The sequence below is a fragment of the Colletotrichum paranaense genome (assembly GCF_030867605.1).
Source record: "Colletotrichum paranaense strain IMI 384185 chromosome Unknown Scaffold_5.1, whole genome shotgun sequence".
NCBI classification, from domain to species: domain Eukaryota; kingdom Fungi; phylum Ascomycota; class Sordariomycetes; order Glomerellales; family Glomerellaceae; genus Colletotrichum; species Colletotrichum paranaense.
In genome coordinates, this window is record NW_026848963.1 from 374736 (window position 1) to 401314 (window position 26579).

A 26579-nucleotide genomic window follows, 5' to 3' on the forward strand; every position below is an offset into this window, starting at 1 on the left:
CGTGCCGTGTAGCCTTGTTCGCCCCCTCGCTCTACCTTATTCAAGCGCTCGGAAAGGCGGCATGTTTTTGGTGAGAGGAAGATGTACTAGGGTGGTACTGCCGCGGTGACACGGCGTCACATCGAGCAGGACAAAACAAACGGTGAAGCAGAGCACTCTACCTGGATGACGCCGCAATACGTTAGCTGCGACTTGAACCAAGACATAAGCATATGATGTCGTGACGGCTTTCGTGGATTTCTGTTGAACAGACTCCAGTACAGGAATGATTGTAACGCAGCACTCAGGCCACGCTACACCATGTGGGCAAGCGTCTCTAATCATGTACCACGAGGCCAATTGTAAGAGAAAAAAACGGTGTAAATGTTCATTATCAATTCAATGATTACTGCATCTGTGGTGAATATATGACAGTCCGGAAGGATAAGAGATTTTGTCCAAAAATGCTCCGCGCAAGAAAAGAGTAGCAAAACAAGCCGTTCATGCAAATCAAATGCCGCCCCGCGCCATGAACCCCCCTTCTAGATTTCCCATTACACCATTACCGACCCCCAGGGAACTCGTTTTGTGGTATACTCTTATGACTAGACTTTTGTGACCATGTACTTTAGTTGTAATTGACGTACTCCTGCGGTGTAACGGGCCAGGCATCGATGCCGTCCTGGATGATGACAGACATACCGCCCATCATGTGGTTCTGAATGTGGCAGTGGAGCAACCAGGGGCCCGGGTTGTCGACGAGGTACCGAACAGCCATCCACGTAGGCTGGCTGATGGCATTGGGCGTCGCAAAGGCGTCCCTGCGAGGAGGGTCGACCAGGTTCCAGAGGGTACCGTTGGCGGCGACGGCCTCCTCGATGGTGTTCCAGGTGAAGTTACCGGTACCGGAGCCGAGAAGGAACATCTTGTTGCCGTGCTTGTGAATCGGGTGAGGGGGCTGGGGCGGGGCCGTGGCCTGGAAGACCATGTCGACCCAGGTGCCGTTCTTGGTGGAGACGACGGTGGGGTCGTTCTCGGCGGCAAGGACGCCGAAGAGGACGGGGGAGTCATTCTCGTAGTCAGCGGGGAGGAGGAAGTTGTCGTTCAGGGCCCAGAAGTAGGAGCCGCCCTCGCTGCGCATCTCGAACTTGTGCAGGACGCTGGCGGTCTGGGGGATGGCGATGGGAGGGAATGGCTTGGCGAGAGCCTGGCGGAAGACACGGACATCCTTGGAAGTCGGCTTGCCGTTGTCGGCGACCCAGGGAGTAGAGGCAACAATGGTTGGCTCGGGCTGGCCCTTCTCACGCCACTGGAGGAGGGCGGTACCGCTAAGCATCTGGGTAGCAATGACCGAGGCAGCGCGGATGGTGAAGTCGCCCTGCTGCTTGTACTTGACGAGGACGGAGTATCGGTCACCGTTGGCGACGGGAATAGCCTCCACTTCTTGGGGAGTGACATAGGCACCGTCCATAGCGTACACCCACATGGAGTGGTTGTCGATGGAGAACATGGCGGTGTGGAGGCCGTAGGCACCAACGAGGTCAAAGGCAACCCACTTCTCAGTATCACAGTTGCTCTTCTCGACCTTGAACGTCTCGAGGCCACCATCACTAGGCTGGCAGCCATCAAAGACGCCGGCAGGAACCTTGCTCAGATCACCTTGGCCACGAGCAATGACAGCAGCGGGAATGCATCTAGATAATGTTAGGGTGACTGGTGTTTGTGGGAGGTTGCGCGGGGGTGTGACTTACGCCTTGTCAGTCATACGGGCACCAGCAACATTGGCCAGAACATCCTTGCGCTCTTGGGTCAGAAGGGCATCAATCTGCTCGGGGGTACGGCAGATGACGCTGCCCTTGCCGTTGAACAGGAAGGAGTCATAGCAGGAGAACTGGATATCGGCGGCCTTGGACAGGTCGTGAACCTCCTCAGAGATCATGTGGCGGTGGTCAGCGAGCAGGAGAGGAACGACCTTCTTCTCGGCCTGCTCCATGGCGTGAATAGCGGCGCTGTCCGAGGAGATCTGGCTGAAGGGCTTCTGGTGGGAGGCGGCGGGGTGGATGGTGATGGCTCCGTAAAGACCATCCTCGATGAGTCCCTCGTAGTGGGCGTGGTACCAGTAGGCACCATACTGAGTGGCCTTCCACTTGTACTCGAAGCTCTTGCCGGGCTGGATGGGCTTCTGGGTGAGGCCGGGAACACCATCGGACCAAGGGGTGTTCAACTGCTCAATACCTACAGCCATATTAGTCACCAGTCGAACGTTGAATTAAGATATCTGTCTAAGCTTACCGTGGTAGTGAACTGTTGTGGCGTAGGGGAGGTTGTTGTTGACCTTGATGGTAACATCATCTCCCTCAGTGATCTCAATCCTCGGTCCAGTGAACTGCTTGTTCACCAGAATCATCTTCCTCTCAAATCCATCGGGCGAGGCGGTCTCCCAGGTGAGATCCAAAGTGAAGCTCTTCGCATCGGCGATGGCTCCCAGCGCCAACGCCAGGGTAGGAAGAATGTAGCGTAAAACCGACATTGTGGGCAGCTGTGTAAGAACTAAAGAAATTAGAACAAGTGAATGGATAGGATCTAAGGTTGAGATCCAGAAGGATAATGAGCTGGTGTCCTCTCAAAAAAGATTCACTTGAACGGGCGGAGGGACGATCATGATATATACGGAATGGACACGGAGAGGCACTCACTCTCTCCATACCTAGTTCGCCGCCGGGAGCACAAGCCAAGGGTGATCTGCCGCCTGCCGTGGCGCGGTCCTCTACACGGGGGTGTGAGGTATCGAAGGAGGTCGAGGTTCAAGGCGGAGGACAAGCACGAGCAGCAGCAGCATGTGCAGCGTGTGCAGTGTCTGCATTGCAGCAGCAGCAAGCAGCAGCAGTATCAGAGAGAACGCCAGCCGTTCCACGCTCGCAGATCCGGCTTGCAATCTCATGGCTCACAGACCAGACCTCAGACCCAATCAAGCCGAGTCATTTGTCGTTCTAGTCGCGGGAGGTGCGTAGCCCGGGTCAAAGCCATGAATATCCATCTGCAATGTTAGCCACGTTGTAATCCATCGTCGCCATCATGATGCAGCGCAGGTTGGTTCTAGTCGCTCCTGTCTTTGCTCCCACAATCTCTTTGGCTTCCTGGGCAAAAGCTAACGGTGTACTCAGTTGGCCGGAGGGTCCGTGTTTCTTTACCTGCGCGCCGCGCGACAAGCTAGACCCTGAGAGTGGAGGAACGGCGAGGATCAAGCGGCTGAAGTGGATGATGTCAGCATATCGAGAATAACAAAAGATGAATGAAAAAAGAAACAACAAAAGTAAAAGCAGAAACTATTAGACGGAGGGCGCGGAAAAAAAGGCATTGAGCTCTGCAAGAACCCAGCATAACAACATCCCGGCTGTCGATCTTCTCGATAAGCTGCCCCCAACACGCCCGTATTGGTTCCTGGTTTCCCATAACGGCCCGCGGAACTCGAAAGCGTGCCGGGTAACAAAGGCGAACGGAGAGGGACCAGATGCCAAGCAGGGGTATGAACTTCTCCCCGTCCCCCGAGGCCTGGCGGCGTGAGAAAGGTCCCATTCTTCCACTGTGAATCTGTTGGTTTGGGTGGGTAGGCTTTCGAGGTTGGCGCAACGCCAATGCAGCCAGTCCGGCCGCCATGCCGGTTGCAATTTCAGATTCTACCCCCGGGATCACAATGGTCAGACAAGTGGCTTGACCTGGCTAGCTGTCGTTGAATTTGACCGGGCGCGCGGACCGTCTTAGTTCCTCTCCAACGAGGAAAAGCTGGCAGCACAGCTCAGGCACCGTCGACGCCTTTGCCCATCAAAATAGTTCACGCCGAGAGAAGCTCAATGCGCCACACCATGACGCTCCTCCTGAACCTCAGGACACCAGACTCTCTTAAGCTCCCTTCCAGCACTTTCCCCAACGTCCATGCACAATGCACAACTCTGGCATCGGTGTTCCGCCTTCGCTATTTACGGCCACCCGTTTGATGGGGGAGAGGGTAGGCAAGCCTTGGAACTACCCCATTACTTCTAACCTGGCGTAGCTCCAAATCTAGCTCTCTGGCGTCTCTGCTGCTTGCCGTTGATTCAGTCAGAGGGCGCCAGAGTGCTATTCGCAGCCACAAGGTGACTCGCCGGATAATCACCGTAAGTCAGGCTCACACACTTAGTGCTGTGCAAATGAAGCAGGGGTTCCGAACCGTTGATAGGGCGCGGGTGGGTGGCGAGCTTGAGAAGAAGCGTTCGTAGACGCGCCTTTGTGACACCAGAAACACACCACACGTAGTCATGCCTTCAAATCAAGACAGCCAAGTCTTGACTGCAGGCGTCTTAGTCGCCACAGATGTTTTTTCATTTGCTTCGTGGTTGTATGAGGCATGGCCTGATGTTTCAACAACCAGGAAACATCCGCTGGCTTCTCCAGAGTACCGGATACCTGGACCTGGACCGGGGATCTAGACGGGCGAACGCGTCGCCACGTGCCCAGACCTTTCCGAAGCAGCTTGCGCAGCTTCTCTCATCTTTCGCCGTCGCAGTAGAGGAGATGCATGGCATGGAAGGACAATGCTGTGCCTTTTCACTGCGCTGAGAGTGTCCCGATGCATGATGCGGCCGCCTTGAGGAAAACTCCGGACGACCTGATCACGGCCTGCCCCTCTTGTCGGATATGCCTTCTTCGGCGAGGCACATGAACCTGGTAACACCGACAGAGTGGCTCTTTAGGACCAGCGGCCAGGGTTCATCTGAATGGAACAACCACATCGCTATCTCAGATGACGCGTTCTCTTCCGTACGCCATTGAAGAATGGCTACTGATGACTGCTTCCCTTAACATCTTTCAAATTCAACAGGCAAGAATATTGCCACGCGCACCTCGATTTGGCCATGAATATCGACTGTTGTCCTGATGATGCATTCAGTCAGTACTTCACATCCGCCGCAACAGCCTATTTCCAGGGTCCACGTCGGACGTCACGTTTGACAGGACCACGAAGCCGGCCGCTGAGTTCGGTCTGCGGACAGTAACCCTCCAAGCCCTTCCCCATCTTGTGGGTCTGCCGAGCGGAGATCCGTGTCCTGGTTTGTGTACTGGTTCGGACGATGGCCCTCACAGAACGGCCCCGAGTTGTTTAGCTACACCATTTTGAGGAAGGGGCTGACAAGCACGATTAGCATCGAAACAAGCCAAGGCATACGGCTTCCATTCCTTTTCTTGATCAGCTATCAGCCGTAGAAGCACACAGATCTTTACCAAATTACGGAATGTGGCGCGCAACGCCATGCTGCTTCTATTTGAGTTCTCCGGGTCTGGCGCAAGGCTGAGTTCTATCTCTAGATTGGCCTTCTATTATCGTCCAACAGAGTGTGAGAAACAGCCCGTTGGCGGCCAAACTCCCAGGGCATGTGGGCTTTCACACCAAGTCTAGATCGATCGAGAACCTCGGAGGTGATGGCTTTGGCTCTCGGGCAGGTAACCGTGCGTCCTGGGGAAGGCGAGAGAGACCATCGAAAGGAAGAACTAGGTGTCTTCTGCCAGAGTCTTGACATTCTCTACTCTGCATTGCCTTCCATGACAAGAATCAATGTCACAGTTGAACGAGTACGTCGGAAGAGCCTCTCAGGGCGTCGGTTGAGCCAAGTCAACCTCCAAGACCTTCCAGCCGGCTTCAGTCTCCTGCCACCGGATGCCGAGATATCCACGGCGTCTGAGCAAAACTGGAGGCAGGTCTGCGCGGTTCCCCGTCGATCCTCTTTCTAGATAGCATGGCCCTATGACTGGTCTGTAGACTGGAAGAAACCCCGGCCGAGTGGCCGCCTGCTGAAAGTTGCAGGCTCCAGATGAATGGGAGGGGGGCTGCGAAGGCGAAGACGCACCGACGAAATTCGAGTCCTCTTCGACTGCTAGGGCGTTCGAGATTTCTTAGCCCGGCTGCGAGCTTAGTGTCGGCGAAAATCCCAGCAAGAGCTCAAGTTCTTGCATAATTACGCAGCAGCAGAAGCAAACGGCGGGGTCGGATGCATTGCAGGAACTCCCCAATGTGTCGATGTGCGTACGCAGGTCCGAAAGGGCTGCATCCCAGCAATGATCCGTAGATGTATGTAGTGAACAGGACATTTGGGGCTCGAACACCTCACAGGGAATGCCAATGGTCGCCTTGGTAGAAGGCTCTTTGCTTGGCCCGTGGCTGGGTGCTCCTTCTGATGTTTTTCAAGAGAGCCAAGGCTGCTGGTGCAGTACTCTCGGGGTTCGTAGCTCGCTGGTGAAGCCAAGATGCCGAGCAAAGCTGTGTGCGATATCAATCCGTTGCGTGGCCGTTCAGCTGTCGGTCGAGAATTCGTAAGCCGAATAGACTATCACATTCCATGTCTATGGTTAAGCTCGCGGCCGGCAGCGTCTTTCTGCCCTCGAACATTTGATATGCCAGACTTCTCCCGTGTTATCGTCACTGTCACTGAAGAACCTGGGAGACAAAAGCCTTCTCATCCTACATATAGAGATGCACTTCTTGATGCATCTCTTTATTCTTGGTCCGTCCAATGTTTCCAGAAGTCACCCGTTGATGAGCGGACCATGGACACTCCCCTCGCCTCCCCAAGCTGTTGAGAGCCGTCGTAATATGCCTCCATGTCGATCAACTGGATGCATCAAGATGAAGCGTACATCATGCAAAGCACTACGTTGAACGCTCTCCATTGCCTCTGACTGTGGCTCAAGCGGCAATGAATGCAAGACTGGAACAAGACTTTCATTCAGTCTCTCAACCTCTTTGGTCAGACCTGTCGAACTGTTGAAGTCAGGATCTAATCTCCAACGTTTAGATTGAAGTGAATGAGAAAGCCTTGCCATCCAATCATGTCTATCGAGAGCTGTGGCGAGACGTCAAGTCGGTCCATAGTATGGGACACCTGGCTGAGCCGTGCGAGCCATGGAAGAGTCTGGCACTGCACCGGCACTACCTTGCCTGTCGCTTTCGCATGACGTTAGGATTCGAAGGAACGAGGCTTTCTCATGCTGCCACAAGCGTATAGAGATACAGTGATCTCGGCGCGGTCTCATAAGCGGTGGTCGTCAAAATTCGAGAGGGTGAGCAACCGATCTGCGTTGTCATTCTGGCTCCCGGCCACTGGGTGGCAAAACTTCTTGCCTGTCTATTACTTGCAGTACGGATTTGGAAAACATCATGCTTCAGCATCCTGCAGGCTTCGACGCATCTTCAACGAGCAGGGCCGAGAGAGTTTTGACTTTTCTGAGACAGAGTTTAGGCACACAGAACCAGCCACATGAATGACCAGCCACTCGGATGTGGCTGTGGGGTCAGAGATCAACTCTGCATGGAAGGCGTGACGAGCAAACTTTACAATCACTCACATGCATTCAAAGCATACTACTTACAGTTTGGAAAGTCATTCACAATGGCGGTTGTTAAGGGCGAAATATTTCTTGCAGATGGTAAATATATTTTCCCTATCGGAAGGCATCATGCTTTCATGTCCTCATACTCATCTCTCTACATACAGAAGGGGTCCAAAATATACTCAAAAGAATAAAATCAGCTCAGGTGCTGCTACCGAAGGCCGCGAGATGATTGATTGTTCAAGCACGGACAAGGGTGAGGCCGTAGGTGGACAGGATCTCGTTGACCGGCTGGAAGTAGGTGGTACCGCCGGAAGTGCAGTCGCCGGAACCTCCTGAGGTGACACCCTGGGCCTGGGCGCCAGAGTAGAAAGAACCACCAGAGTCACCGGGCTCGGCGCAGACACTGGTGCGGGTAAGACCGGTGACACGTCCCTCGGAGTAGTTGACAGTGGCACCGAGGGCGCCGACGGTACCGCAGAAGACACCGGTGGTGGAGCCGGAGCGGCAGATGGAGGCGCCGACAGCGGAGGCGGTGGAGCCGGAGACGGGGAGGTCGCCACGTCCGTATCCGTCAATGTAGCCACGGAGGGTGGTTCCGGAGACGGTGCGGATGTAGGACATATCGGCAGAGCCGGGGAAGACGGAGCCAGAGAAGGTTCCGAGGGAGGCACCAGCGGAGGTGGTGGCAGTGTCGCCGGCGCTACCGCAGTGACCGGCGGAAACGAAACCGGTGGTGACGGAGAAACCGATGGAGCAACGAGCGGCACGGTTGATGAGGTAGGCATCACCACCGAGGACGGTGGCGAAGGTGGAGGGCATCGACGCAACGGTGCGGACCTCGAACTCGCCGGCGGCGAGACCGACCTCCTTGGCGAGGGACTCGGCGGTAGCGGTGCTGCCGGCAAGGGACTCGATAACGAGCTTGTTGGCGGCGACATCGACGAAGTAGGAAGCGATGCCAGAAGAGGCGGAGGCCTCGTCGCGGCGGGCGGGGGCCTCGATGTCAATGGCATCGAGAGCGGCCTTGGCCTCCTCAAGCTTGGAGAGGGGGTTGGCGAGGATGACGGGGGTGGCACCGGCGGAGGTGACATCGGCGACAAGGGCCTCGTCAGTGACACCGACCTTGAGGGTGGTGCCGTCCTCGGAGATCCAGGCACCGGCGAAGCCAGCAGAGCCCTTGAGGGACTCGACGACATCGGCGGAGCGGTGCTCGAAGGCGACGCGCTTGGTGGCAGCCTCGGCATCCAGACCGAAGTCGCGCTTCATGGCGGCCAGGATCTTGGGGTGAAGGCTAGTCGCGGCCGAGGTGGGGGCACCGTAGGCGATGGGCAGGACCATGGCCAGGAAACCGAGGAACTTGGTGAGCTCCATGATTGGCGTTCTGAAGAGGTAGACAACGGGGTGGATGGGAAGTGAGGTGAGTCTAGGAGGCTGCTGAAGAGTCAGATGAGTCTAGAGTGCTGATCAAAAAAAGCTTCCAGATTGAACGACAAGATGCAAACTTATATACTAGACTTGGCTCAAGGATCGTGACGAGAATCATGGTCTTGTTGTTTGCTAACTTGCTACTCAAGATGGAGTCCTCCATCGCCCCAGCCATCGTGGAACTCCTCCTTCCCAATTCGCCTCCAAGCCGGCCTGTGATGTTATCGTAAGTTTCCTTGATTCCAGCTGGGCCTTCCTCAACAGGCACATCAGAAGACAATGGCCCCGCGATGTGACCGCAGACTTCCAAGAGATCAGCGGAACTTCCTCACTAGGCACTTCGGACGACATCTGCACTGCGATGTCACCGCAGGTTTCCCCGGTATCAACAGGGCGTTCCACAAGGAGCTCTCGAAAAGATATCCGCCCTGCGATGTCACTGCAGCCATGATATCACCAGAGCTCCCGCCGCCTTCCTCAAAAGGCACTTGAGAAGGGAGCTACCCCGCGAAGTGCTAGCAGTGTTAGTCGGGTGAGTCCTTCAAGGTGTCTTCGGAGGCTACCGCCTACCCCGCGATGCGATGGTATACGCATAGCTAAATAGGAAGGAGTACAAGATCCTCAAGATAGGAATCAGGTTGGGCGTGTTGGGGGCAACGGTTGGGGAGCACGGGAGCTGTTAGCCTGCTCAGCAATAAGGTGCAGGATCTCTTGGCCCGGCACTGGGTCTCGCCAACTCACGCCTCTCACGCTTGTTTAAGTTTGGCATTATGCTTAAATGAGGTGCAGATCATCGGCTTCGGAGCGGCTGTATCTTCAGATTCGGAAGGCCAACGGGAACATGCTCGCCCGCATCGGAGATGTACAGCGCCGGACGGCCAGGCGACTAAGTAATTCGCCCATGAGGCTTTCGGTCGGTCCTCTCTTCGGGAAGGTAGCATGATGGCTTACAGACCCGAGCGTATTAGGAAGGCCAAGAGGGGGCCGCGGAGGACGGAGGTAGGCCGTGTAAACATCAAGTGCGGGTGCGAGATTGTGGTCCCAACCCATGTATCGAGGAAACGACTGGGAGATGAATGGCAGGCGTTGAACAACTGGTGTCTTGGCGCGGCAATTCTCCACCTCTTAGAGGTTTGCCGGCGCATCCAACCTATCAAGCGCTGCTACCCTACTATCTCTTGGCGTCTGACGAGCAGCTCGCTTGCTGGGGAGGATGCTCTTTTGGTCAGGCGACTGGCGCTTAGAAACTTAATCTCGAGTACCTGGATGGATCGAAGACATATGCAGAGTTGTCGACTATGAGTGCCGTGGGCAGTTGCAGAAGACAAGAAGTAATAGCTGTGGTGTTGATGCTTAGCCACAACAGCTACCTACACCCGTGGGACCCGGCATATGCCCAGCTTCGTAGACGGCCCGTTCCGGACAATAAGCAGAGAAATCCTCCGAGGGCACAGCAGAAGCACGTAATGTTGCAAGAAGAAACGCTTGTAAAGATAGATGCTTCAATTTCAAAGGATGCTGTTCAGTTGTCTCCTCATAGAGAATCGTTGACAACGAGGAATGTAAGTGCGACATCGTGTTACTGAGGGATGCGGGGGTAATCCGAGAGAGTAATGAGCAACGGCCTTTGCTACGTCCGGCCTTGCAGAATCCTGCACGGACCTTGCGGAGTCTGGCGACAAACCGAAATTTGGCTGCGACGAAATGGCAAGAAGTGGAAGGTTGGCAAATGCTGTTTGTTTTGTGGATGAATCGATGAATGGGGAAGCTGTGAGTTATATCAAAAGTGGGCAGATATCAACTCTTGGCATTTCCCTTTGTTGACGAATTGGCATCAGAGGATTCTTCCTTTTTATGATGCTACTGTAGTACAGAGTAAGTAATCAATAACACCTCACGTCACATGTCTGGAAATCCCACATGCAGTTCTCAGCAATGCCAACACTTTTGAGACCTAAATTGCATTACTTGGATAATTCGCCTCCGCGATAAGCGCAAAGTGGCTGGCCAGCTTCAACGATCAGGTTATCATCAGATTCATTACTGGGCTACTAAGCCATAGTACTCACCTTTGGCCTTCACGTCCTCTCTCGAGCGATTTGGGTTTGCCGGTATGCGAGAGTTGATTCTCTGATACTGCTACGTAATGACTGCTGTGTGATGGTATAGATTCCTACTCGCTTCTAGAGCTTCCTCATTAGGGAGGCCTTCAGGCGACCAGCCTTTCCAACGGCGATGACAACTTGACAGACATTGTCATCCGACTCACCCGAGTATTCGTCGCCGCCAATTCCAAGCCTCACTCTCTTTCACGTTGTCGAAGGTCTTGCTGCACGCCAAATCAATTCCCTCAAACACCTGGCAACACGGCGTCGACTGCGTTCTGGAACGACAGCAGACAGAGGGATTGCAGAGGACCCTCGACCGTGATGTGGGCGTGAAGTCAGTTTCTATTTCCGAGTGACGCTCGGAGCAGAGCCAAGAGCGCCTCGCCCCCATCTCTCCGTCTTGGCGATAATCAATCGAGAATGGAACTTTGGGGAAATAGTGGCGTCGCGTAGCGTTATTCGACGGGAGCAAAAGGGAAATTGAGTGGTGGCTGCAGGAGTTTCAGGGCAACAGACGGCGCCAAGTTTCCCCTTGGCCCGCCCCTGTCCTTTGCATCTGGGCAGTACAGTAATAGTGGGCACGTGCGCGATTGGAAATGTTCCAGACTCTTATATCCATCACGGCTTCAGCGACGGAACTTCCCTCTCGGTAACTAACGGTAGATGGCTTTGAGCGGGCAGTTAGTGAGACGTACCGGAACCTCTGAAGTGGTTTTTGAGAAATCTAGGCCTAGTTCTGAAACTATTCTTCATGTAGAAATGGACTGGTGAAAGAGTGATCCAAATGATGCTGAGACCTTGTCAGCCACTTTGTGGCGAATGCGGAGGCTTGATTCGTATGTGCTTGTTCTGTGGCACTATATCCCACATCTCCTCATGAGATGTGACCACATCAATCAGTACAGTTCATAAAGCTCTGATCCTATATGTTTCAATCTAATTGGAGTAAAAGGTGAGATGTCATAGCATGAGTTGGTCGCCAGCCCACATGACAGAGACAACAACAGGGAATTGAAATATGCAAGCTTTGCAGATCTCTGGACGACTTCTGCCTACGCCCTTACATTTGTCTTACAGGTGCCTATTCTCGATAGAATAAGGAGAAAGATAATCGAGAAGTCAACGGTGTATAAGTAACACAATTCAAGTGATTCTTAATGAAAATGCAGTTTCATGTGAACACTCTTAGTTAGTAAGAGCTTCATATTGGTCAAGAAAGCTTTCTATGGACATTCAAGGCTGAATACAAGATCTCAAGGCTGTAGGGGCTGAGGAGGGATTCCATGTCGGATTTCTAGAAATACAATGTTGCCAGGCGTGAATGTCATTGAAGCTTCTAGACAACTCATGCTCAAAACAAATCTTTCTAGTGCAACATATCGAAAAGTACTTATTCGAATATAAGTAAGTAGATGCTAAATAGCCGAATTGAACATCATCTGACAGTCAATCCTGATACATTATCGACTTACACATAAGTCACGCGGAATTCCAAATAACGTCCTAAATTGTCCCCTCAATTATATTCAGTTCAGAATTGTATCATAATTTACGCCCAACCTCCGCCAAGTAACCTTCAGCTTCTAGACAGCCAACCGGCAAGAAGCAATGATAGAAAAAACCGAGCAGTCGCCATGTTCCGAAGATGGTCATCAAATCATCGTGGTCCCCTCTGAGCCGTCTCCCGCGTACTCAATGTCATCTACGCCATGGCGTGACCCTGAGCCCGGCGAAGCGCCTTGGAAGAGTCAGTCATGGGCAGGAGATATCCGAGATCTCGAAGATCAACTGAAAGAACTCCAAGCGGTAACTTGAAACCTAAGCCTTCCCCAGTCCCCGCCTGTGGAACTCGGAATTTTGTAAAGCGCACTTACTAACGTACAAATGTGTAAAGGAATACGAAGGGTACGTTGCTCGTGCTCAGAAATACGTGCTGATGCAGATGGAGGAGATGGAGAGGTTGGCCAAGGAAATCCGGCATCTCCATCAGGAACTGGACACCGCGAAAAAGGTCAATGACATCGAGAAGATGCAGCGCCAGAACGCGTTGACTCTTGTTGATGCCGCTAAGCGAGAACTTGGCGTTCCCACCAGCAACTACAACTCCAAGACGTCATTCATGAGGGTACTGGCTACATTGGGCTTTTCTCGCCGTGAGTGATCCTGTCAAAAGAAAGATGTTTGGTACCGAGAAGGGAATGCGGGTCGGGTAGGCGCAAAAATCTGCGTGATAGTTATAATTTGATATTCCTGGAATTAGACGATGGCCTATTGCTCGATCATAAAACCCGAACTTTGTGACCACGTGAGAACGTCATGCATATCCATAGGTAAATCAGATACAAGATCTGTTTTTCCAGCATCTGAACTTTTCATGTTAGGCACCTGGCGGTAACAGCATCTCCATTGATGCCCTCACGTAGGCCACGCGAATAGGCTTCGAATACTACTTGGGGAAAGCTGGACAATCACCAGACGAACCTATCCATCATCTCGTCACGGCATGTTTTGACAAGGGCATGTATTACCCAGTCCCTCTCATTAAGAACGACAGAATCGCCGAAAGACTCCAGTCTATGTTGAGCGAGGCTTACGCTGAATAGGCGGTTGGGCTGGTTCTGTTTATCGACAACGAATAGCTGCAACTTCTACTGCAATAGTCCATCATCACTTGTGTTGAGAGGGAAAGGAGGAACCTTGCGGCGGGCTTGGGACATGCGTTCCGCGAGACCAAGTCGTTATTCTCCACCCCTGTGCCTATTATTGTTTTCGAAGGTACTTGTAGTTAGTTGCAAGGCACTTTTTCATTGTGATACAAGCGTTATTGTTTGTGTGTCTAAAAGACAAGTAATGCCACCAAGTAGTTACTAACTTGAGGCAGCGGATCACTTTCAGTCTCTCTAGTTCTCAACCTTCTACACGTTACCTTACCTATGCCTTCTTTAACGTCTTGGGTATCTACCTCATTACGATCCTCCTTTTCTCACCGGCCTGCTTGACCATCGCCAACCACCCTTCTACTTTGCGACTTGATCCACTGCCGCTCTACTCAATTTCTTCCGATGTACATGCGCGCCATCCAATCCTGACTGCACAGGTTGGTTGGATGACCACGGGGGCGCAGTGTAGCCCTCCAGATGACGGCCGTAGCCTTTGCGAAAGCGGTTTGGTCCACAGACGTCGTCGTCTGAGTCGGATACCTCATAGCCCGGCTCGTACTAGTCGGGTTGCTCCGCCACCAGCCTTCTTCGGTGGGCTCGCTCAACTTTCAGGTAGTTCTCCGGGTTGATCTCGTAAGGCGGGTACTTGGGGTCAAGAATCCGCGTGTAGAAGGCGACAGGGTCGTCACGGAAATAGTAGCCGGCCATCATGTCATCCCAACCGGCCCACCAATTCTCGTCTATTCTCTCCGGTGACTCCAGATGAAGGATTGTGACAGTTTCCAGACGCTCCATGTGACGTAGCTCTGAGCAACAGTTGTAGTAGAACAACTCGCAGTCTGTTCCAAGAATGATGACCTTGCGCATCGTCGGACATTCAGCTTGGCGTGAAAGCGCTGGAGGTGCGTCCGAGATTCGAGGCAGGTGTGAAGTAGAGGAGGCGACGGCGCAGATGATGGCTAGGGGCACTGCCTGTAGGCAGGTGGTTCTTCGCCGTACACAATCTGGCGGGGTTCCATGGCAAGCTCCCAGATGCGTTAACGCACTTCGAGGGGGAGCAGGGGAAAGCAGTCAAAAGTGGGCATGGTGGACCGCTACGAGCCAGATATGGGTTACCGTGGAGGCTCCAATCTGATTGGGAGAATAAGCTAGAGGCGCAAAGGTGGTGATTGTTGGAAGAGTGAAGTTGGATTTTTCCCCTCTGTCTCCATAGACGGCCCAGTGACATATAGATCTATGGGTCTGACTGCGCCGCACACAGCTAACTTCCCAAGCCGGTTAGCAATACTGGCTAGGAACACGTCCAACATAGGCTCAACTTGGCTTGAGACTAGTCGATGGAGCTTAAATCATCTTCAATCCTCGAAGCCGGATGCTCTCATTGGGGTTCAGTCCCGGGTTCTAAACAGAGCTCCTCAAATAGGTATCGTATTCCCTCTATTCTTATTAGTCAGCCGGCTCTAGTTTCCTTGCGATCGCCACTCCCCTTTCTGAGACCTCTGCCATATTGCAACAGTTTTCTTGCAATCTTACTTGACCATTGCCAGATGCTTTTCGATTGTCATTACCACTCCAGTTATGTCAAGTATCGCCTTGGACCACTTGATGAGTAGCCCATACTTGGTTCCTACTGGGATATAAAGGCCAAGCCTGAATTGATTAACACGCAGCTGGCTTGCCATGCCCCTAGACTTGACGGCCATAAACTGCTCCCTGCCGCATAACTTGGAGTGATCACCACTCCCTGCCAGTATTGCTACCCATACTTGATCATCAAACATATAGTGTTTTTTGTGTTCTCGCCCTGTTTTCACACCTGTATCCAGTTATGAATACCCCAGAGAATGTAATCAGTGAATGTGCACATCTCTCAACAGAGCTTTCCATCGTCGTTTTTCCATTCGCGCTCGCCCACTCACTCATCTTGATCAGAAGAATCATATCAGCTTGTACAATAGCTCTCGGTCTTCACCGTTGTGATCGTCCCCTACTCTCTGCACATTGGCTGCAATAGATACACCCGCGTGAGCAAATAATGATCCAAGGCGGAAGTATACACCTCAACGACAACCGCCTACTCAAGTCATTCAGCTTCATTAACAACCGTCCGATCGACACAAGCCTTAAGCAACAACATCAGATTGAGAGCAAACACCCCCATCGACCGATCTCCAACATATCAAGCAGCCCCCACTGATATCCGCCTGCACGGAACCTCCTCTATCAACGTCACATCGTCCCGAGTATCATCGCTCAAAGAAAAGCCGGCTGCACCCCCGCTCATATCCTCCGGCCCCACCGGATCCGCGATCGCGGAAGCAGGGGGAACGTCACAATGACCCTCACACCTCAGACACCCTATCAAAACACATCGGCTCAAGATCGGCTCGACCACCACCCCGCAACAAGTTCGAAGTTCACCATTATTTCGATCAGAGGGATCGAAAGCCCAATACACCTCCCAGCCTTGCAACAGGGAAGCTAGACTCACAACTCACCAGCCCTCCAAAAGCTCAACCACTGAAGCGCACACACAACCACCACAATCACAATGCCCTTCCCCTCCAAAACAACCCTCATCACAGGCGCGACATCCGGCATAGGCCTCGCCCTCGCCGAGCGCCTAATCGCAAACGGCACCTTCGTAATCGCCGTCGGCCGCCGCGAAGACCGCCTCGACGCCCTCGTCTCCGCCCACGGCGCCGATAAAGTCGCCGCCGAGCCGTTTGATATCGCCGACCTCGCGGCCCTGCCGGCGTGGGTCGAGAAGTGAGTTTACCTCATCTCTACATCCTCTCCGTCATGAAAGCACGGCAACGTCACCAGAGATACCTCAACTGCCAGCCCCCTCCATCCCACATAACGACAACATGCTAAAACTAACAAACCTTCCAGAATAACATCAACCCACCCAACCCTAGACACAATCATCCTCAACGCAGGCATCCAGCGCAGCATAGACTTCACTTCCCCCTCCACAATCTCCCTCCCCTCCGTCTCAGCAGAGCTAATAACAAACTACCTCGCCCCAATCCACCTCATAACCCACTTCCTCCCACACCTCCAATCTCTCAACACCAGCATCAGCACCGCTCGAACAACGACATCCATAATCCTCGTCTCCTCGGGCCTAGCCCTCGTCCCGATCCCCCGCTGCCCAAACTACTGCGCCACCAAATCCGCCCTCCACTCCCTCGCCTGGTCCCTCCGCGCCCAGCTGCAGTCGAGCCCGTCCTCCGCCCACGTCCGCGTCATCGAGGTCGTCCCGCCCGCCGTGCAGACGGAGCTGCACTCCCAGCAGCCGGACCTGGTCGCGGCGGGCCAGACCAACTTTGGTATGCCTCTGGAAGAGTTCACCGACGAGACCTGGGCCGCGCTCGAGAAGGGGGAGGAGGATGAAATCATCGTTGGGCCGGCCAAGAATTTTGCTCACGTCGAGACGGACAAGAAAAAGATGTTTGACAAGATGGCGGAATCATTCAAGTCGGGCAACAAAGCATAGACTAAATAGGGTTACGCACCGTACACCTTGGTTATAATCAATCACTTGGCGCTGTTAATATGGACAGAACAATTGTTGGGCATCAATCTGTATTGTGCCTATTGCTATGCTAACTACGTTCCTGTCCTGTCAGCCGCCATCATCATGATCGTCGGGCCGACTTTCCAGCCAGCGCCGACGAAACGACTGCGAATTTGTGTTTACCTTATCTGTAGAGAATTCCCACGAGGACCTTAAAGAGAAAACGAAAAGCAAGCGTCTCACGTCGTCCGGGCTCATCCGATTCCATCTCAGGAAATTGTTCCGAGTCCCGTCGCGCAGAACCAAAGTTCCATGTTCACTTGAGAAGAAAGAAACCCAAGCTTGGCCAAAATCTTTCCTTACTCCCCTGCCCCAATGGTATATCTTTCTCTCGATCCGTCCAGCTCCAAGACTGTTGTGAGTCTGTGAGGTGTTGCTTGTCCAGAGCCATGCGAGGAATATCAGTAGCGAGAGGCTGTCGATAATCCCATGACTTGGTTAAGAATGTAAAAGAAGTGAAAATGAATTTGTGAGTCAACCAAGCCTCGGATGCTGAAATGTAAAATGAGCCACCTAACCCCTCGAAAAGAACACCATATGATTCGTAAGAGCGCGCCAGACCGTCCAACCCATCGTTCAATCCTGCAGGGTATGGGGCCGAGGGTCAACCTCCCCCTCATGCAGGTCGTCAATAAGGAAAGACATAGGTGTGCATAGTCGTCGTAACGTCCGGGGACCAACAAGTCTACGCAAGAATGCCGCTCTTGCGCTTCTCGGCGCTGGTCAAGACCAGCATGGGCGCCTTGCGCTGTCCGTCCGCTACTTCAACACCGGCGCGTTGGGCCGAGTTCTTGAAGACGCTGGCGAAGCTGTTCTCGCCGCTCTCGTTGCTGCCAATGCTGTCAACACTCTTGCGAGTTCTTTGACGGGAGCTCGGGCGGTCGGAACCAATAGCTCCCCAGCTGCCGTTGGTCGAAGTTCTTGAGCTAGGCAGGGAGCAGTCGATATCGCCGGCAAGGCTGCCGGATCCACTGCGACCAGAGTCGGACTCATTGTCGGTGATGGGGGTACCAGACTCTTCTTCAGCACTCTCTGAGACCGGGCTCATGCTACCATTGGAACTGCCTGGGCCCTTTCTACGCTCACGTCCAGCACGGACAAGGTTGTGAACTGCAGATCGGCGGGCGCGGGTGGCAAAGTTCTTGCTGCCCTCCATCTTTGCAATGGGCTTGGCCTTCAACTCCTCAATGGAAGGAGGTCCACGAGGCTGACGAATGGGGTGCTCGCCGGCGCGTCCCTGACCGGGCCCGTAGCCGCCGGACAGAGGAGTCAACGGGAAAGAGGCCGTTTTGGGACCAGCAGACTTGGGAGGCTCTTGGGAAGGCGAAAGGCTGGCCTGGTTGTTACCATTCAGAGCAAGCGACATGACCTTCTTATGGCCACGGCGAAAGGCATTCGCCGACGGGGGAGGCAGAGGAGCAACCTCAGAGGGTGACTCGTAGCGCTTGGGAGGGGTTGTAGTACGATACGGAGTGGCGTGGTTCTCGGGAGGAGGGGACACCTGGACGCGAGGAGCTTGCTGCTGCTGTTGCTGCTGCTGAGCCAAGGCGGCGTATATCTGAGTCAGCTGAGCCTGCTGGTCGATTTGCCCCTGGTCAATGTAGTAGCCTTGTTGACGCGTAACGGGGTCGTAATACGTGTAGACCTGTTGCTGAGGCTGCTGCATCTGTCCCATCATCGACTGCTGGATGCTCTGAAGCTGTTGCTGCTGCTGGTACATGGCGAGCTGTTGCTGCTGAATCTGTTGCTGGGCGCCTTGCAGATTCAGGCCCTGGAATTGTTGAGCGGCGGCCTGAACACTGAGAAGCTGTTGCTGAAGACGCTGCTGCTGCTGAGCAAGGTACATGTTGGTGGCAACCAGCTGGGCATACAAGCTCGGGTCCATCTGTTCCTGCTCATCGAAGTGAATCTCAGGAGGAGCAAGAACCTGCTCAGCACTGTAATGCTGGCTGGAGGGAACAGACTGGTAGGCTTGCTGCTGCTGCTGCTGCTGACCAGCATACCGAGGAAGGGCTGTCTTGGGGCCGTTGTACTGGTTACCCTGGGCCTGGGCATACATATTGGAGCTCAGGTTGTTGCTCCTAGCAGCAAAAGACTGAGACGTGGGCGAAGCAACGTTGGCGTTGTTGGTAGCGGAAAAGTTGGCGGCGGTAGCGGACTTCGGAGCGGTTCTCAAACCAGCAAGAAGATGGGAGCGGCTGGTACGGGGAGTAGGCGCCCCATTGTCGGCGGCGTTGCTGCCGGGAGTGGCGCTGGACAGCGATAGAGGCTTGACGGGGCCACCGCGGCGCGAGGCGAGACCTCCGCCAGGCATGGCGAGGCTGTTGCCCGAGGAGAAGTTTGTTGAGTTCATTTGAGCGAGACCGCCTGCGTCCATTGCTCAGACGGGAATCGATGTCGGTCGCGGAAATGAGTTGGCGGAATTGCCGGGTTATCCGAGTTGTCGAGACTCGGAAAATGAGAAATGGAAGCCTTGCAAGTGGCTGAGGCGACCAGGTCGAATTACAAGAAGGATAGTGGAAGAATGCGGAGCGCAGCCTGTCAAGAGAGATATTGTGATACTCGGTTGGCAGTTCTGTCCGTGAAGGCAGTTTTGTGTCCGAACGATCCTTGGCCTAAATCCGGAGCTAGTCCTGGAATCGTAGCAAAAGGCTGTCGACGGAGTTGTTGAAGGTGCCAAAAAGTCGAAATCCAAAAATCGGCAGTGTTTTGGATGATATCGATTGACGGCGTGGGTGGTGGGTGAGATTAGGTGGTCGCGTAACCGGGCGTCGAGGTCAAGGGAAGACAAAAAATGATTGTAATGATGAAAGAGTGGGCGACAATGTGATGCCGATGAAGATGTGTAGACAGCACTGGGGCGTCTAGAGACACTTGGCAAGAAGCGGTTATGGTCGAGGAAAGAGGTGTGGACCACAAAGAACTAACTCTTCTTTGTTCAAGGCGCAAGCGAGAGTATTGTCGCTACAAGGTTGGCAGGAGAGAAAGTTAGGCAACTGTGGCTTCCTCAAGAAACCGAATAGTTGTGGGGTAGCTGCGAACCTGATGTGCCTGCGTCTGGGAGAGTTTGCGTTGCTATACGTCGGATGGGACGGAGCGGTGCTGAAAATTAAGAAGTGGACTTTTTCTCTGATGTATTTGTTGCGAAGAAGAAACGGATGGACGAAGTCGAAGTAGAATACAGTCGATTAAAAAGTGTTTTCTCGGATAGTTTGGGTTGTTGTGTGTCGATGGTCTAGACAGGATGCAAAATGCACAATGCGATTGCTGGCGGATTGGTCCGGATTCCTTTTTGTTCCTTCTGATTTCGTCTCTTTCGGAGGATGGGGGAAGAATTTGGCGTGCGGTGGTGGTGGTCGAGCGAAATTGCGTAGTGGTTGTGGTGAGCAAGCCTTCCAGAACCCCTGAAGAATTTGTGCGGTTGGTTGAAAAAATGATGCGAGACGGATCTCAAGAGAATGCGAAAGCTTTTTGGGCTTTGTGGGCTTTTTTTTGTCTTTCTTTTCTTTGAATTTTCTTTTTTATCCTTCCAAAAGACGACGACGATAACGAACAAATCGCAGACCAGAGCGGCGGGGGGAAAGAGGAGGGGGAGAAGGGTTGAAGGAGGGAAAAAAGAAGGGCGGTGAGCTAACGAGAGGAAGAGAGGGCAAAAGTAGAAGTAGAAGATGGAGACTGGCAGCGAGTGGACGGCAAGATATGGAGATGGGATGTGTGTGCGAGTGGTGCGAGTGGTGTGTGAGTGGATGGGTGGGTGCCGCGGCGGCGGCGTGGGAGGGAAGGAGTGGACGAAGCACAGGCAAGGAGGACAAGGGGTGGATGAAAGGTGTGGTCCAGAGGTGTGGGCAGCGGCGGCAGCAGGAGCACCCAGCAAAGAGAAGAAGGTAAGCAGTACCTACCAGCAAGCAGGAGCTGAGCACGAGCAATTGCAGCCCGGTCAGTCGCTACTGCCAGTTTGAGAGAGAGTCCACTGAAGCAGGAGTAATGCAGTGGCAGGAGACACTCACAATGGAACGGATAGGCAGGAGACGGGGGTGGGTGGAAGGTGGAGGAGAGAGGGGGGAGGAGGGAACCAGACCAGGACGGGCCAGGGCGGCCAAGGCAGACAAGGATGTGAAAGGGCAGGCACCAAGCACCAAGCAGGTGCACCATCCAGGGGAGCCCAAAGAAAGTGGAGATGGGGGACAAGGCCAGGCCGCCAGACAAGGCCCAGGTCCTGCCAGGTCGACGGTCGTGATGCACACCACCCATAGTTCCACGGGGTCCACTTCCCTACCCAACTCTACCAATTCAAGGCGAGCGCCTGACCAATCAAGATGGGTGGGGTCAGAGACGGGCGACAAAACGGGCCAATGATATGATCAAGAACCGAGGGCAAGGGTCTCTCGAGTGGGTCAACCATGCCATTTCACGCCAGATCCAGATGTACCTTTGCGCCTTACCTGAGTGCCTTCCCGTACCGCACCCTTTGACTTTTTTCCTTCCTTTTCATTTATGAAGATGCACTAGAAAGGATAGAGAGGTCCTGCTGTGTCTGCATCTGGACTTTCCATAATGGACAGACTCCACTTTCATCTATCCACCACAGCCTGCAGGAAGAAGGAGACAAGGAGGGCACCTACCAGCAAATACCAGAAAGATGAAGGCGAAGTCGCAAGGAGAAAAAACTAAATAGACTGCACGAATTTTACCAGTGCCACACGCAGAATTACCTGAATATTCCGTACGAATATCCGTGGCTCAAGTGTCAATCAGGGCAAGACCGCGTCGGCAATGCGGCGGCGGCCTGATGGGTCCAGCCGTGGCTTCATCAAAGTTGATTATCCAGTCGAGGAATGCGACTTGGTAACAAGGCACGGCCAGGGATGATGACTGACGGCAGCCGAGCAGCGATCCCATTTCTTTCTCGTTTTCTTCAGTTATTATTTATTTTATTTTTTGCTTTCTTACCGGACACTCAATAGTATTATCCGCAACTCTACGTAGAAGCAAAACCATACGGATCAGGTACCTTACCTTCCACACCTCCATACCTTTTACCATACCTGCGCGGGTCATATCCGGCAAGACTTGTCTGCTCGGTGCTGAGAGATTGCCCTGCCCCGTATGTTTGTACATACCTACTTCAGTCGAACCACCCCCCGACCTGGAAGTTCGAGTTGACTCATGGTACAATGACTGATGCATTACCTCACGACGGCGGACGGTATTCTAATCATTGACTCATTGCAAGCCTTAAGATAGGCACCTATGTAGGCATCTTAATGTGCATCGAGCATTGAAAATCATGAGGTGGCCAAGTCAGGTGCTCTCTTGCTCTTCCATCACTCCTGCTTCGACCAAGGAGACTTCCTCATCCCGAGATCGAGGTACTGAGTATCCGACGGCGACCCCAACTTGGCTAGTCAATGTGATGAATGGAAGCCTTGTCGGCCAATCACCGCGTAGTCTTCCTTAGGCCAGGAGACGTGACTCGAGGTCAAAGGCAAAGTCGCCCCTCCATCTGCAACAATGTGCCGCCTTGGGCAAGTATCCTTTGTACCTTGTCTCTCGGTCTCTCCTCCTTCCTCAGCCCTCAGGAACTTAACTTCGTCTACAGAGTCCTGCGTACCTGTCTGTACCTTACTGTTTGACAGTGTAGTAAGGTACCTTAGATACGGATACTCCGTAGAGTTCCTCGCAACCTCTGCCAGCTGCAAGTTCCAACTGCATCCGAGAGCTGTTGCGGGCCTCGCGTTTCTGGCTGCTGCATCCTGCACATCACTGGATTCTGTCACCATCGCCTTCTGCCCGTAGGTGAGTAGCTGCGGCTGCTTCTTGGTAACTGTTCACCATTCACATTTCTGCTCTGCAGATGTCGTTGCACCTGTTTCCAGATTCTGGCCCAAGCATCCAAGCCATATGTGCACAGCTCATGCAGCAGCGCGATGCGTCCATCATGTCCAGCATCGAATCAAACCTACAGACACACAACACCACCACCCAGTGAGTGCCCCAATCCCAAGGACCTTGGGCCCCAAGGGCGGTGGACCGGAAGGTTAGCAGCACTAATCCTTCGAGCTGGAGCATCATCATTCCACGGCCCTTCGCCCCGGCACTCGCTCAGACTCCCGCGCCATCACGGAGACCATCACCCGCTCACCATCCAACACGATCCAAGACATCCATCCAAGACAACAACCGCCTCTGGCATTCCGTCCCATCTGATGGGAATCTCTTTTCCCCCTTCCCCTTGCGACACAACATTGCCTTGCTTTGGGCTCTGGCTCTGGCTCTAGCTCTGGCATCGATTTTCGCCATCGCCATGTCCAAGAGGAATGACTTCTACTCCTCCTCCCGTCGTCTGTTCCAGCTTTCAGCTAGAGCACGAGCGAGTATCAACCCCATCGACTCCATCACTGCATCAGCAACAGTCTCATCGTGATACTGCTCTTGACCAGAACCCTCAACTCAAGGTGCCGAAAAGTACCTACGGATACATCTTGTGCCTCTGGTACTACACCACTACTACACTACCACAAAACCGCACGTCAATGCAAAGCACCATCACGCACCATCCACTCACCACTCTACCTACCACAGTAGTGTGCTACCCACCATTCTCCAAGTTCTGGCCGTTTTCAGGGGCTAAACTCTCGCTAGAGCCCGGATCGCTGGTCTCCCCGTCTATTGGGTCTACTGCGTAGCTCTCGTTCTCGCTCGCACCGCTACGTCGAACATGCTTCCATGCCACCATGCCTCCTTCTGGTCAAAATTACGATACCGGCCTTATGGAACATGCTCGCCATAGCATAACGTCTCGGTCCAGCTTGCATCAAGAACCATCCAATCCAAACAGGCGACCATTGGCCAGTGTCCAAGACTCCAGATCCCTTGCGAGGACCCCAACCTTTTCCCGTCTAGGTATTCTATTTCTGTGCTGATCAACACGGAGCCGAAGCTCGCCCACCTGGCATTGGGGGAATCCACCGCAAAACGCCGTCTCATCAATCAGCAACGATATCGACAGCCGTTCAAACATTGCCAAGGTGGCCTTTTTTTGCTGCAACACTAGAACAAGACTCTGGTGATCGATCCTTCACCACCTTCAGCCATAACGGCAGCCGCACCCGATCGGGCCCTGGCAAGCTCCCCACCCTTCAATTTGGGTGGCCTGGTCTCGGCGTCCTCGGAAACACAATAACACTTTTGCCATCTAGAGATGATTCGATGGCCATTGATATCCCGACCGCGGGTTGAATGCCTGGGTTCTGTCTCTCTTGGGACCGTGACTTCGACCACATTCATCAGGCCGTGTGGCTACTACAGACGATCGTGCTCGAGAATGATTGACATCGGCACAAAAAACGCTTCGCCGCACACTGGACGAAAGCAGATTGGCACCGACAACACGGCGGCGGCACCTCCATCCCCATGGCAAGCTTTGACTGCTTGGACCTCCTCCAGGGGTTCCCCCGTACACCACACGATACTTTCCACTGATGCCGCATTTCCCGCCAAGGCTTCCCAACTTAATTATCAGCGACTCAACGGTAGTTCATCATTTCTTCGCGAACGCAAAAAGAAGAGGTCAATCCTATACGCCGTAATCTGTTCGCCTGAGGCTGAATAGCCCCGTTACTATTGCGCGTCTCTCCTCGCTCCTGTGGCTCTCCGGCCCTCCCGCTCTTTCCCCTCAAACAAGGCGGCATAAGGTCTGATGAAGTCCGCTCTTGGTTTCTCTGAGAAGGACGACAATCGGGGCAAGCGACATCAGCTGTTTCCGTGTCTCGCTTCCAGCATCTCCCTAACTCATTGTCTGTTGGCCCTGTTTCCCATCAGAAAGCTTAGGGAAGCCTGTTTCACCTCCTCCGATAACACGGTACATGGCGTCGTGGCACCTGTCCGCCTTTCTTTGGCTACACACCTCCACATGCCGAGGTACCCCGCCATCACGCAACGAGTCGTCGCTCAGAATAGCTCCTCGCCACCGGGCAGCCTGGTGACACAAGTGTGTCTCCCACTTCCCACCTGCTGGACTCGTCATTCTGCACCATGACTTTTCCGTTAGCCCAAACATGGTGGGAAGCTTCGCAGTAATGTTCCCAATCAACATGAAAATGTCTGGAAAGTCGATGTGTTCCTTTACAACTCCACGGTGCCAGCTGGTGTCCTGAAGCTGGGATGACAAGCGTGCTTTCTCGTCAATCACTCAAGGCGGAACACGCTGGCGTAGCCAACTAGACCTTGAAAAGCCGTGTTGAGCCCTCATTCTCCGTCGCCCGCCCGGACCAAGCTACAACAATGGACAAGGAGGCGGACAGTGGCTACGATGCCAACGATGGGGCCTATATGAGATGGACCCACGAACTTGATGGATACGAACCTGTCTGCCACAGCGTCCGGCCACCCCAGGTTCTTACGGAGACTTTCCCCTCGCACTGCCTCTTGATCCCCTTCTGTTTTCGGCCATGTATGCCAGGGGAGGCCACACCTTACAAGGTTTCCCGCAAGGGGCAAGGAACCTGAGACAACACCCGCAGAAGAACACTTCAAGTCTCAACGGTGTTGTCGGTTCTGTGCGCCCGCTAGGATGTGGGCATCAAACCTCCTGAAAAGTACCACAAGGTGACATTCTTGACGGATCTCAACGGGATAGGCCCACTTCCGGGCTGTGACTGTCAGCAAGGAAGGTCCCGAGGGCAAGCCTGTCGCGAGAGCATTTTCGTCTCAATTGCCCAGTGTCAAACTTCAGACACTTTGAACTCATCCGCCTATTGTTGCGCCCAACTGCCATCGCATCACATTCCGATACTGAAAGGTGGCCTTCTTCCAGAGTCATATCCAAGGAGTCGTGGCAGGTGCTTGGTGGCGATAACTTGGGTCCTAAAGGGCCCAACTCCATAGACCTTTAGGAGAATGCCGTTCAGCCCGCGCTGAACGAGACACGACGGACTGTGGCTAACGTGCCAACTTAGCGTTCGCGGCTATAGCCCCTCCCGGCGCTCCCTGAGTTAAATTGCTTTGGAGAAATACGGGCCCCGCGACGCCGCAGACGCGTCTGCCCTGATGCAAATTACGCGATGGAAGAATGTGTGGCTCTTCCTGCACGAGTCGCAAAGCCACACCAGCCATTCAATCCCAAACCCTCATTTCATTCACAATCCTTTCCCACGTTGCTGACAGGAGCCGAACCCCGCGCTGCGAATATGGCGTTCCCGGCTTCGCGGGAATAAAGGGATTTTGGCAGGAACGGAAAATCATTGCACAGAAATGGCATGGCATGGCTTTGGAAGTTACCCGCCGCCCACTTGGTTGTCCAAGGCTTTTGTCGTGAGCAATGGAAACCGACCCTTGCCTCGTTCCACCGTTCGTCCCATCATGCAGGCCGGCTCTCAAGGGATGGGCCCTTGAACCTGCCGCCGCGATCCGCCGGAGTATTAAGCCCGACGATTGATGTCACCACTACCTACCAGGTGC

The 26579-nt window shown here is 53.6% G+C and overlaps 10 protein-coding genes across 10 annotated transcripts; 6 read left to right on the top strand and 4 right to left on the bottom strand.

Annotated features, from left to right (window-relative positions):
* Nucleotides 1–607: 607 nt before the first annotated feature.
* On the bottom strand, nt 608–2509 carry CPAR01_06431 (multicopper oxidase; the record flags this gene model as incomplete). Its single annotated transcript, XM_060490703.1, has 3 exons — nt 608–1673; nt 1731–2214; nt 2272–2509. 3 exons carry the CDS (start codon nt 2507–2509, stop codon nt 608–610), a joined length of 1788 nt encoding a protein of 595 aa, XP_060349577.1.
* Nucleotides 2510–3919: 1410 nt separating this feature from the next.
* Nucleotides 3920–4575, top strand: CPAR01_06432 (uncharacterized protein; the record flags this gene model as incomplete). Its single annotated transcript, XM_060490704.1, has 3 exons — nt 3920–4026; nt 4078–4133; nt 4388–4575. 3 exons carry the CDS (start codon nt 3920–3922, stop codon nt 4573–4575), a joined length of 351 nt encoding a protein of 116 aa, XP_060349578.1.
* A 3006-nt stretch (nt 4576–7581) lies between these two features.
* Nucleotides 7582–8944, bottom strand: CPAR01_06433 (trypsin; the record flags this gene model as incomplete). Its single annotated transcript, XM_060490705.1, has 2 exons — nt 7582–8796; nt 8855–8944. 2 exons carry the CDS (start codon nt 8942–8944, stop codon nt 7582–7584), a joined length of 1305 nt encoding a protein of 434 aa, XP_060349579.1.
* On the top strand, nt 8919–9261 carry CPAR01_06434 (uncharacterized protein; the record flags this gene model as incomplete). The annotated part of the gene is made up of 2 exons (XM_060490706.1): nt 8919–8995; nt 9105–9261. The coding sequence occupies 2 exons, from the start codon at nt 8919–8921 to the stop codon at nt 9259–9261; spliced, it is 234 nt and encodes a 77-aa protein (XP_060349580.1).
* A 3224-nt stretch (nt 9262–12485) lies between these two features.
* CPAR01_06435 (uncharacterized protein) lies at nt 12486–13480 on the top strand (the record flags this gene model as incomplete). The annotated part of the gene is made up of 3 exons (XM_060490707.1): nt 12486–12683; nt 12772–13030; nt 13314–13480. The coding sequence occupies 3 exons, from the start codon at nt 12486–12488 to the stop codon at nt 13478–13480; spliced, it is 624 nt and encodes a 207-aa protein (XP_060349581.1).
* A 615-nt stretch (nt 13481–14095) lies between these two features.
* On the bottom strand, nt 14096–14404 carry CPAR01_06436 (uncharacterized protein; the record flags this gene model as incomplete). Its single annotated transcript, XM_060490708.1, has 1 exon — nt 14096–14404. The coding sequence occupies one exon, from the start codon at nt 14402–14404 to the stop codon at nt 14096–14098; it is 309 nt and encodes a 102-aa protein (XP_060349582.1).
* A 1684-nt stretch (nt 14405–16088) lies between these two features.
* On the top strand, nt 16089–17039 carry CPAR01_06437 (short chain dehydrogenase; the record flags this gene model as incomplete). Its single annotated transcript, XM_060490709.1, has 2 exons — nt 16089–16306; nt 16433–17039. 2 exons carry the CDS (start codon nt 16089–16091, stop codon nt 17037–17039), a joined length of 825 nt encoding a protein of 274 aa, XP_060349583.1.
* Nucleotides 17040–17805: 766 nt separating this feature from the next.
* CPAR01_06438 (uncharacterized protein) lies at nt 17806–19497 on the bottom strand (the record flags this gene model as incomplete). Its single annotated transcript, XM_060490710.1, has 1 exon — nt 17806–19497. One exon carries the CDS (start codon nt 19495–19497, stop codon nt 17806–17808), a length of 1692 nt encoding a protein of 563 aa, XP_060349584.1.
* A 3561-nt stretch (nt 19498–23058) lies between these two features.
* On the top strand, nt 23059–23544 carry CPAR01_06439 (uncharacterized protein; the record flags this gene model as incomplete). Its single annotated transcript, XM_060490711.1, has 2 exons — nt 23059–23105; nt 23181–23544. The coding sequence occupies 2 exons, from the start codon at nt 23059–23061 to the stop codon at nt 23542–23544; spliced, it is 411 nt and encodes a 136-aa protein (XP_060349585.1).
* Nucleotides 23545–24444: 900 nt separating this feature from the next.
* On the top strand, nt 24445–24732 carry CPAR01_06440 (uncharacterized protein; the record flags this gene model as incomplete). The annotated part of the gene is made up of 1 exon (XM_060490712.1): nt 24445–24732. The coding sequence occupies one exon, from the start codon at nt 24445–24447 to the stop codon at nt 24730–24732; it is 288 nt and encodes a 95-aa protein (XP_060349586.1).
* Nucleotides 24733–26579: the final 1847 nt, after the last annotated feature.